The sequence below is a fragment of the Cicer arietinum genome, chromosome 2 (assembly GCF_000331145.2).
Source record: "Cicer arietinum cultivar CDC Frontier isolate Library 1 chromosome 2, Cicar.CDCFrontier_v2.0, whole genome shotgun sequence".
Taxonomy (NCBI): domain Eukaryota; kingdom Viridiplantae; phylum Streptophyta; class Magnoliopsida; order Fabales; family Fabaceae; genus Cicer; species Cicer arietinum.
This window is the reverse complement of record NC_021161.2, coordinates 4,208,788-4,220,206: the sequence shown is the minus strand read 5'-3', so window position 1 is coordinate 4,220,206 and position 11,419 is coordinate 4,208,788. Positions and strand designations below refer to the sequence as shown.

The 11,419-nt window shown below is 31.8% G+C and overlaps 1 protein-coding gene across 2 annotated transcripts; it reads left to right on the top strand.

Moving 5' to 3' along the window:
• Window positions 1-1,986: 1,986 nt before the first annotated feature.
• On the top strand, window positions 1,987-9,585 carry LOC101504483 (uncharacterized). Of its 2 annotated transcripts, XM_004516607.4 has the most exons (14): window positions 1,987-2,125; window positions 2,897-3,074; window positions 3,151-3,197; window positions 3,941-4,205; window positions 4,344-4,687; window positions 4,911-5,196; window positions 5,305-5,372; window positions 5,965-6,216; window positions 6,901-6,976; window positions 7,312-7,388; window positions 7,698-7,747; window positions 7,992-8,076; window positions 8,347-8,445; window positions 9,210-9,585. In XM_004516607.4, the coding sequence occupies exons 2-14, from the start codon at window positions 2,930-2,932 to the stop codon at window positions 9,420-9,422; spliced, it is 2,007 nt and encodes a 668-aa protein (XP_004516664.1). In that variant the 5' UTR covers window positions 1,987-2,125; window positions 2,897-2,929; the 3' UTR covers window positions 9,423-9,585. The 2 variants fall into 2 exon arrangements, with proteins under 2 accessions (XP_004516664.1, XP_073220984.1); XM_073364883.1 differs by lacking the exon at window positions 1,987-2,125 and having other exon boundaries at window positions 2,957-3,074; window positions 3,155-3,197.
• Window positions 9,586-11,419: the final 1,834 nt, after the last annotated feature.

Genomic DNA, 11,419 nt, shown 5'->3' with positions numbered 1-11,419 from the left:
CCATGATCAATACAAGAGGGAACATGTTAAGCAAAGTTATGGAATCTGTGTGCGTCCAAAACATATCCCTCACAACGTTGGAGTCCTCATGAGTCCTACTCCAACAAGTATATTTCTCAGCTTCAAGTAACTTCAACAAATGTTGCATATCAGTTCTAGGTCCCATCAAATTCTTCCTGTATGTACTTCGTCGCTTGTAAATTTGATAGATACTAGTCACATTCTCCGTATCTCGATCTCTCAAAGATGACAAGATATGTCTCGGTGCAACGTGATACTTTGTCAATTTGTCAACATGTTTCTTATCTTCTTCTGTTAAGCGTCCCATAAATGCATTATTCTCAAAAGTAGCTACTAACTCATGGTTGTGAAGTCCACAGATTAAACTAATAATCCATCCTTCATCATTTTTCAGTGGTCTCGCTTTAAGTTTAAACGGACATCCACACTTTTTAGTTGAAGTACCTGTGTCATATTTATTTGACTTATATTGTCCACCTCTATCACAACCAAGAATTACTTTTGACTTTCTTCCTCTCTTTCCAGTCTCTACGTCTGATCGAGTAATGATAACTGCTACTCGATTTTGTCGACCTATCTCTCTTGCCCATGATATGACAGCTTCTCGTGACTCAAAAATTTGATCAGTTGTAAATGCTTCAGTTAAATCTATAAATACTGGTCGTGTGTTTTTCATCCCTAGTTCAAAAAAACAATTCAAATAAAATAACAAACAAATTAAAAGCATATTCAAAAAAAAAAAATATTAAGTACCGGATTTTTGAAATTTCCGGGTTAACTACCGGAAATTTCAAAAAACCAAATTTCCGGTGAACAAAAAATGACTACCGGATTTTAGAGTAATTTTTTTTAACTGCTCGTAAATGAATTTTTTAAGGATAAAATTGAATTTTTAACAAATTGGGGGGTATAAGTTTAAATGGGGGGTACAATAGCCAATTCTCGGGTTTTGATCTATGATGATACAACCCATGTGTGGGCCCATTCCAATAAATGGGCTTAAACGTGAATTGGGCCTTTGGGCTTTAGCGTCAGTTACAAATTTATGATACATGGATCTTTTGTAGATGCTATCTCCACCACCAAAGTTTGCCAACCAGACTCCAAAATTAATTAAAAATAAATAAATCAAAATACCTATGTATTTTAGAAACCACAAACACTTCCTCTTTCTTGTACATTTTCCATTAAATTTATTGTAAACTTTAAATTCTAGGTTGTAAACTTTAAACTTTTTAAAAGATAAGCTTGTAAACTTTAAACTTTTGGTGCCTATTTTTGTTTTTTTAAATGCATGGTAACCTTCAAATTTACCATAAATATTTTTTTCATAAAGAAATATAATTTAAATTTGTAGTTTATGCTATTCATTATTTTATTGAATCATAAAAGTGTAGTTATAACCTACACCAGTAATTGTAAGGTATGCTAAAATGCACTGACAATGCAAACGCAAGTAATTACACATACAAGCTAGGCACAATGCATGGTGTAAATTTGAGGTACTAATCATTTTATTTATACCATAAAGTTGTTAAAAGTGACTTTTACGACAAAGAAAAATATCAATCATGAAAAATATTGAATATTAAATATATTTTTTGTTTTTTTTTCCGCTTTTTCCTTTTAAAGATATATTTTTAAGTATTTGAAGGAATTTCAACTCCTATTTTGTCTCATAATTTTATATTAAAATATTAATCCTAATTTATTTTGCAGTTCAAAATAAGTCACCTGCAAAACTGTTAGTTTTATAATTGTTTCAGATGACTTTTATGATAACTCTTATAAACGTAATCTTTATGATAAGCACAAAAATATTTGGAAAAAAAATGTTAAATTTTGAGAAGGGTATTTATGGGATAATTCTAATGTAGAAGTATAATACCAATTTTTGGGTTTAGCTAACAACTTTAAAAATGAAATCAGAAAATAATTTGAGAAACCAAACGTGGGCCGCTAAGTATGAGAAAGTGGGCCTGGGCTTTACATGATTTAAAACGAAAACGACATCTATTCCCGCCGTTTTATCATAGCATCTATCTTCTTCACTGTTTCTGTTAAGCAACAATGGCCAAGACACAAACATGTTCTAACTTCTAAGGTGTGTTTCACTTCCAACATAAACATTAATCTCTTGTTTCTTCAATTTTATTGTATTTTTTTCATTTCCTTTCAATTTTGCTATTCTGTGAGCGTGTGGGTTTGTTGGACAATGTTGTTAATTTTGCTGTTATGTTAGTGTGTGTTTTGTTCAAATTTCTCTATGTTAAGTAGTATGATGCATAGATACGATTACGATAATGGTGAGTACGAGATACAGTATTTTAAAAAATTCAAAGTAAATCAAAAACATGAATTTTGTAGAGTTAAATTATTTAATTTACAATATAAATCACAATAAAAAGTTAAAAAAAATAAAAAAATCAAAAACTGTATTTGGTTACAAGAAGAAAAAAAAAACTCAAATTATATTATATTAATATATAAGGAAATCGACAATTTCACTAACAATGAAATAATGAGCAAAAATAGAGTACCCATGAGTATGGTTCCATGCCGAGTACCCATGTATTTCCCCATTTTAGAAGTACTGATGCATTAGAGGCTACAGAGTTATAGCTCCGCTATAACCACCATTTAATAACACTTAGCATATTGCAGAATAATAGTAGTTTGTTCAAATTCGACTGCAATATATATAGCACACTTTGTCGATATAATAGCAGCTATTTGAGAACTATTGTTGGTTACTCTTTATCTAAATGCTTGTGTCATGAAGTAAGTGGATGATGTGTACTACTAATGGTGCTTCTTATTTCTTATTTTCCTCTTAATTCAATTTTTATTTGTCGAGTGTTCTCACAACTTGCAGATATCAATCTTGTGAAATTTGACGGCTCTCCTTATGAATATTCTCAAAGGACCAGTCTTCTTAAACATTTCATGTTTCTATGATTGTCCCAAGTTGCTTAAACATAGTAAAACATGTTCTTATGATGGAAAAGTTGCCAAATTTCAGAAATATAATGGTGTCCTTTTGGCTATGCAAGGTTGTTTTATTTTACTAAATGATTTTATTTTAAATTCTCCATTTTTTTTGTATTAATTGGATGTTATTTGTGACAGGCAGTGGGGAATTAGCAGGTCATGTTGCCAAGTCATTCAACCATAAGGTAATATAGTTTATTTACAGGCCTCTCTTTTGTTCATATTTCATCATTGTGTGATTAAGTACTTTATTATAAATGCATGAACTTGATTTTCAATTTTCCATTTTCATAATTTATGGATATGAGGCACATACTTTATCTGTAATCATGGATTCTCTTTAGTGCCCTATTCAAAATTGTTTCAAGAGAAATTTTATGCCTGATATGAAAGAAATTGGACAATGTTGTCGCATTTTTAGCAACTTATATAGGTTCCCTGTTTCTGATATTTTTGCTTTTAGGATAGGAGGAAATATTGTTGTCACTCTCACTTGGATGCTTTTGCTTTCTTTTGTTACACAAGATCATCAAAAACTGTCTAGAAATTTAATTCAATTATGAAGGGATAGGGTGAAAATGATGTAACTTATGAATCTAGCATTGTCAAATAGCAGCAACAGTGGCGCTATAGAATAGGGGAATTTTATCTTACCGCTATTATTCCATGAGGCTTGATTTAGTACAAAGGTTTTGAACAAATAGCGGCTATAGCATATCGGAATTTGAACAAACCGCTATTTTCCGCAATCTGCAATTGGCAACACTGGTTGAACCTCAAGTCAGGTCTTATCAGCTTTGATATCAAGTTTCTTTTTTTAATGATTATCGTTGTCGGCTAGGCATGGTTGTTGTGTTCTTAATGAAATGATGCATTCTTTGGCTGTATAGTTTTTATGTGGCTCTAATTATTATGGTTTTACTGTTAGATTTACATTAATAATAGAGAAGAGTTGAATGGTATTCCTCATATACAAACTCTTAGAGAATTTCCTCGGGAGGAGCTTTTTCAAAAAGTCGTCATGGTCAGATTTGACTCTAAGTTATTTCTCAAGCAAGAGTATAACCAGAAGAATCAATCAGATTTTAATGCAATGTTTACAATTAAATATTTACATGAAGCCGGTGCAAAGATCGTCCTTGTCAGTGATTGGAAAACAAATACTTCAGAACTTCACACTGAATCGGTCGCAGGTAAAGACTTTCTTGCAATCCTTGTGTTTATTTGCCACTTGAAGTTTGGCTATTATATGAAATTGCAATCATAGTTTAATGACATGAACAAGTTGTTTGAGCTTGCATATTAGATAATTGATTATCTCAATGTTATAGATTTCTTATCAACAATTCTCCAAATGCAAGTCTATCCAGTGCAAGGCATTTCTTATAACAAGCTACCAGAGATTAAAGGTCTCGAGAAAGAGAATATCTATCTTCTTGAGAATCTTTATAATCTCAAAGACGAAGTTGCTAATTGTTTGAAGTTTGCTAGAGTATTATCGTCAGGAGTTGATATCTTCGTCAACGACTCCTTCTCCAACACTCATAAAGTTCTAGCATCAACTGTCGGCGTTACGCGTTTCTGCTATGCCTCTATAGCTGGATTTCACTTTGAGGAAAAGCTTTGTCTTGCGAAGAATTTAGAAGAAGCCAGCAAGAAGCCATTTGTAGCTATTGTACGCCTCTTCTGCTGCTATAGCATTAGTTATGATTATGAGAAATCAGTGTTGTCAAATAGCACCTGTAGCAATGATGTAGCACTGTAAAGTGACAAAATTTGAACAAATTGCTATTTTCTGTCATCCGCGAATGACAACACTGGGAGAAATAACTCTTCAAGATAGCCTCAAGTCGTCTTATCAATAAAGCTATTCACCATTGGTTTCTCGTACAATTCAGATGGGAGGAGGTAATCTCGCCGAGAAAGCAGCTTCCTTTCGGTTTTTAGCATCCAGATGCCAGGGTTTTGTTTTTGTTGGAATGATGTCATTTCAAATAATGCAAGCAGTAGGAGTATCAGTTCCTATTGAATTGGTGGACCGTAAGGCATTTAGTGAAGCTCTAGATATAGTGAGACTTGCTCGCAATAACGGTGTGCAGATATCGTATCCAAAAGATTTTTGGTGCAGGAATAAATATGATCCAAAGCAATTGCATGTATTTCCTTCTCATGGACTTTTGGATGGTGAGATTTTCTTCAAATTGTTAAATACAGTTTTTTTATTTGAATAATATAAGTCATACATTGTTTTATTAAGCAAATAAACTTGACACATATTTAACTTTGATCTAGGTTGGGTGCCTGTTGATCTTGGACCTGAATCATTGGATGAAATAGATTCCATGCTTACAAATTGTAAGGTATAATAGTAATTTATTTATACCTCAATTTTCAACATACACTACTGTTGGTTTAATTTCTTAATGTGTATCGAAGTATCTTAGGATCTAGAAGCATTGATGCAGACATAGACATACAACACTGGCACTGACAGCGATAATAGTTTTAAGAAAATAGAGGTGATTGTATGTAATCACAGATGTCAATGTCATGTCGTGTTGAACACTTAAATATGTTGGACTAGAACACGTCTTCAATCTAAAGTGTCAATGGTAAATAGCTAGAGTTGACTATCAAAAGATAAAATAAAGTCAAACTGTTTTTTTATATAAACTATAAATTATTTTTATAAGCTATCCTGGTGAACTTATAAAGATGTCATAAGTTGTTTTCGTAAACTCTCCCAAGTCCCAACAATCTCAAAAGTGCTTATGTTAGTAAATAAGCTCAAACAAGTCAATTTGAATAGATCCTTTGTGCATGTAATCAATGTCATGCAATAGAAATATTTGTAAAATTTATAGTAATATTTTTCATTTTAAGATAATGGTTTATTCTTCAATTTGAATTGTAACAAACAACCACTTCACTTTTTCTTTGAATCAATTACAGAAAATAGTTTGGATTGGTCCAGTGAAATTTGGTGATTCAAGTGAACACACAAAAGGAGCATTTAAATTGGCGAAAATTCTTGATCGACTAAGCCAAGGAAACTGCGAAACAACTGTGGTTGGGACTACAGCATGCAATCTTGTGAGACAAGAAAAAAGTTCGCTGTCCTCGATAAATATGATTGAGAATGCTTCGGTAGTATGGGAATTTTTCAAAGGAAGAAAGCTTCCTGGTGTTATGGCTGTTGATAGAGTATGTTTATATTACTCATCTACTTCATATTTTAGGCCTATTGTGCTTGAATTATATGGACTAAGCCACCAATTTTTTTGTAGAGGACTAACTTTCTTAATATTACACTAACCATTCATTAAACTGCATAAATACCAAAGTTGGTCCTTGAAATTGTAGGGTTGTATCAACTTATTTTTCTACATTATCAATATTCCAAAACAATCGCTGGAATCACAAAATGTTAATCATGTTCATCCCTCTATCTAGATCGGTTATCAAATGCATCCCTGACATTATTCACTTGGTTTCAAATTCATCCCCAATATTATCAACTTAGTGTCATTCTAGTCTTTACAAATACCAACAAAGGGACAAATTTGATTAAAACTTTTTAATTTATCATTTTAGAATATCGATACTGCGATTGACTAGATTGATACAGTCCTACAATTTCAAAGACCAATTTGGGCATTAACTCATTAAACTGTCTGCATTATTTCAATTCAATATCTCATACCCTGACTGAAATGGGAGAGAAATAACAAAGCTAACTGAGCCATGAGCATTTTTTGTGGTAAATTGTTGAAGTTAGCATCTTAAATTATTGTGTTGATGTATCCAATCTTGCTTTAAGCAATGCAAAGTGCTAAAAAAAATTCTGCTTCGATGATATTACCACTTATGATAGTCACATTTTTGCAGGCATACCCTTTTGAAATCAACTGGAACAACATACACTCTGACCCAACTCAATCTCTTGTGGTTGATATAGGAAGTGGTACTTTTTTTTATATATAATAATGCTTATTATTTGCATATATCTAGTAAAACTGTGCAACTAGAAACTTGTGATCAATTTGATATAGGAAATGTTCCAACTCATGATCAATTTGATTGTATTATTCTCATTTTAGCATTTGAATGAAATTTATTTTGTCAAAAAAAAAAAAGAGAAACTTGTGATCAGTATATTCCCAAACACTAAAATATATTAGCAATAGATGATAGCACATTATCCTTATATATACATTTACCTTTAACCATAATAGCATTGTTGTAAAACATTCCATGAGTTTATTATAGAAAATTTAATATTTGAGCTCTAAATGACAGGCAATGGCCTTTTTCTTCTTGAAATGGCTAAAAGAAGGAAAAATTTGAACTTTCTTGGTTTGGAGATGAATGAAAAGGTTCCATTCTTGTTCCATACCCTGCCTTTTTTGGGTCCTGGATTCACTTCGGTCAGAGATTCCCCACAGTCGGAACATTGATGGTCGTTGATTGAGATCAAACGGTCCAACTTCAAGCTCAATAGTTGAAATTATTATAAAATAAAATAAAAAACTGTATTTATTTTGGACTGTCCGATCTCGATCACACGACCACCAATGTTCCGGCTACGTGAATGCAGAATCCCGTGACTTGAATCCAAATTCCCTTTTCTGCTACTGTGTTTAGTTATCTATTTTTTTTTCTTTAAACATAAACATATTTTTCAGCTTGTTGCGCGCTGTCTGGATTCTATTCAACAGTTTGGCATAAAGAATGGGTAATGTTTTTGCTTTCATAGGAATAATAGATGCTGCATCTTTTTTGTTTTTAGTTGTATTAGATTACATTAAATAATTGTTTTTTCATAGTTGAATATCATGTGATAGAAAAACATTCTGTATTTATTTTAAGGTCACATTTAATTAATCATACATCTCTAATTTTGTTAGTTCTTTCATACTTTGGATTTCATTATATTGTCTAATTTTCTAAGCTTTGCTTTTCTGATTTATCAATTTTAGGCACTTCATCGCTACAAATGCGACATCAACGTTTCGGTCAATCGTTTCTACTTATCCAGGAGTGTTAGTTCTTGTATCAATACAGGTCATGCTCAAATTTGATGTAATTTTTTTTATCCTACAAATTTATTAAAAAGAAAACAAAAACCAGAGGGATATAAACCTAACTCAGGAAAAGAACAAAGTGCCAAAAAAGAATTTTGATGTAATTATTTATCACATTTTTAATTAAATATATTTCATTACATTTCAAATTTGATGTAATTAGTTATCACATATTTTTATGCAATTATTTTCCTTTCACCATCAATCACCAAAGCCTAATCTTCATTTTGCCTTTATTTTTCTTTTGCAGTGTCCAAATCCTGATTTCAATAAACCTGAACATAGATGGAGAATGCTGCAAAGATCTTTAATTGAAGCAGTAGTGGATCTTCTAGCATTTGGTGGAAAGGTAATTAAATTATGAAGAAGTTCTTCACTTGAATTTCATTGATCTTATAAAATCGTTTTCTTGTCACATTTGAGGAAAAATGGTTGTTTTTTGTTGGAAAAATGAATAAAAAGAGAAAATTAAATAACAATCAAAATACAAGAAAATAACGTGGAAACTCCAAAACCGCAAGAGAATAACAATATGTAAAGATTGTTACAACACATAGACTTCAATCAAATACCTCACACCCTCTAATACAACCACACTCTCAAAAGAGAATATCTAACTGACTCACAAAACTCTAAAACAAGAGAGAAAAAAAAAGTCAGATGTAAACAAGTGTTTATGACCGGTGCAAATTGTAATGAAAAACTAGAGTTCTATATATAGCCTTGAGCTCCCTCTTCATTTACAATTCCATTTCTTTACAATTCCAAGCAATGTGAGACAATTTCCATTCCTTTTCAGCAGTGTTGTCAAATAGCATGTATAGTGTAGCTAAAATGAACAAATATTGTTTTGTAATATGTTATTTAGTACAAAGTGTGGTCAAATAACAATTATAACAGCACTATAGTATTGTGGCATAGTAGAACTTTGAAGAAATCACTATTTTCCGTTATCTGCAATTGACAACATTGGTTTTTTGTACTATATTCATTGTGTCTCTTTTGTTTAGTAATACTTTGAAGTGTCGAGCAATTATTTACTCCAACTTGTATTCTTCAAATAGTATTGAGTTTCATAATATTGAGCCTTGTTAGATTCTCAACATTGATCAGGTTTTTTTGCAATCCGATGTAAAAGAAGTTGCAATAAGAATGAAAGAACAATTTTTGAGATATGGCAAGGGTAAGATTGTTTTGGAGCATGGCCAATTCAATGACCAAAGTGATTGGCTTGATGAAAATCCATTTGGAGTTAGGTCAGATTGGGAAAAACATGTTTTAGAGCGTGGTGCGCCTATGTACAGAATCATGTTTTCAAAACAATGAGCCGTAAATAGCTGGATTTTGATATACCTATCATTCCACAATGTAGATTTGATAAATGATTTTCATTTATGTATCAATTAACTAAACAATTATCGTTAATTATTCTATTTTATTATAGAGATTGGTACAAATGGTTGAAAATATATTAAGTAGAGCTTGTTAATTACTTTTCTTCAATTTGCTTTCTTATTTTTGTTGTATAAACATGATGTTCAGTCCAAATGAATATAAAGAAACTGAAGTGCAAAGGTTGATATTGTTAATAAGGGAAAGATTGGTTTCCTTAATTGTATTTATCTTCCTTTCCTTATTAAGCTAAACAAATTAGACAACATGATATTTGTAATTAACAATTGTAAGCGGTTGTAATTGGTGAGACTATTATTGTTGGAATTTTAAGACGCCAACAGAGAAAACTCTCTTAGATGTGTGGGAAGTCAAAGAGGCTTAGATTATTTTTTGAATTCTTAGTATTATTGATATCCCTATGATCAATAATTTGCACTCTTTCTCTACTGCAAAAGAAATGTGAAATTATTTGAAGTGCATTTAGAACTAAGATAATATAGCCAAACATTTTCAATTGGAGATAGTCAATTACATACAATGTAATATATCCATTCAAGAGTATTATTTTTGTTTTTTGAATTTGTGAATCGAACACTCTGCCATTTTATATGTTGATGCTCTCAAAACCTAACTCCCTGTTGTCCAAGAAGTCTATGACACTAGTAAGTGGTATATATTTATCATGAAACTTTGACTAGAGTTTCAGGCTATCTGTAGCGCTTCTTTGGATACATGTGTTGGTGAACTTCTTATGGAGGAGCAACGTCTACTTACTCATAGAACTATGTCTAATGATGCTACCCTTTTCTGAACATGTGATAATTGCCTAGAGTAGAGGTAAAGGTCATGATATGCGTCACATACAATGTTTTTCTTGCAAACAACTTGGACATGTTGCTCGAAAATGCAATAAAATTTTTTGTAATTATTGCAACCAGCATAGCCATATCATCTTTGACTGTTCCACATGTCCCCCACAACCAAAACAACATCTGGTGCATGTATTTCATGCTTCAACCAACTAATGGTGGTGTTCTACAACCTGAAATGATTCAACAAATGGTACTTTAAGCCTTTTCAGCCTTTGACATTTAGGGTAAGTCTTCTATTGTTTCTCATCCATGGTTTCTGGATTCTGGTGCATCCAATCATCCAATCATATGATGGGAATTTTTGAATCCTTGCACAATATAAATTTTTATCATGGTACTCAGAAAATTCAAATTGTTGATGGTAATATTCTTCTTATCACTAGTTTCCATGACATAAACCCTTATTTTCAGGATGTGCTTGTATCTCCTGGACTTGCTTCAAACTTATTATTTGTTGATCAATTAGTGGACAACAATTGTCTTGGGTTAATTTTTCTCGGGCTAATTGTCTTGTGATCGCAAAGGGGCGTAAAATGGGAAGACTATTTCCGGTTCAATTTATTTCTAATCATTTGTCTTTTGCTTGCAATGGTGTTTTGAATATGTTTGAGAATTGACATAGGAAATTGGGTCATCTAAATTCTAGTATTTTGTTTCATTTACTTAAAAATGGATTGTTTGGGAACTAAAAATTTCATTTGTAATTCCTCTTCTCGTTGTTTGGTTTGCAAACTTCCTCAAAGTAAAACACGTCATTTTCCTTCTCACCATGCTTTCAAATGTTTTGATATGGTTCATAGTGATATTTGGGATATGTCTCATGTTGTTTCTCATGCTTATTATAAATATTGCGACTTTTATTGATTATTATAATTGTTTTTCTTGGATATATTTTCTTAAATTTAAGGTTGAAGTCTTTTCTCAATGTTGAAGAAATTTTTAGCCTATGTTGAAAATTAGCTTCAAGCCAGCATTAAAATCTTTTGTTCTAATTTTGGTGGTGAGTACACGTCTTGCGAGTTTCAGGATTATTTGTAGCAAAAAGATACCGTATCT

Excerpts from the sequence above, each read along its gene's own strand:
- LOC101504483 (XM_004516607.4), top strand. The coding sequence starts at position 2,930 with ATGAATATTCTCAAAGGACCAGTCTTCTTAAACATTTCATGTTTCTAT. Across the intron at positions 4,206-4,343 it reads TCACACTGAATCGGTCGCAG|ATTTCTTATCAACAATTCTC; the intron begins GTAAAGACTTTC and ends TCAATGTTATAG. Across the intron at positions 7,389-7,697 it reads GTTTGGAGATGAATGAAAAG|CTTGTTGCGCGCTGTCTGGA; the intron begins GTTCCATTCTTG and ends CATATTTTTCAG.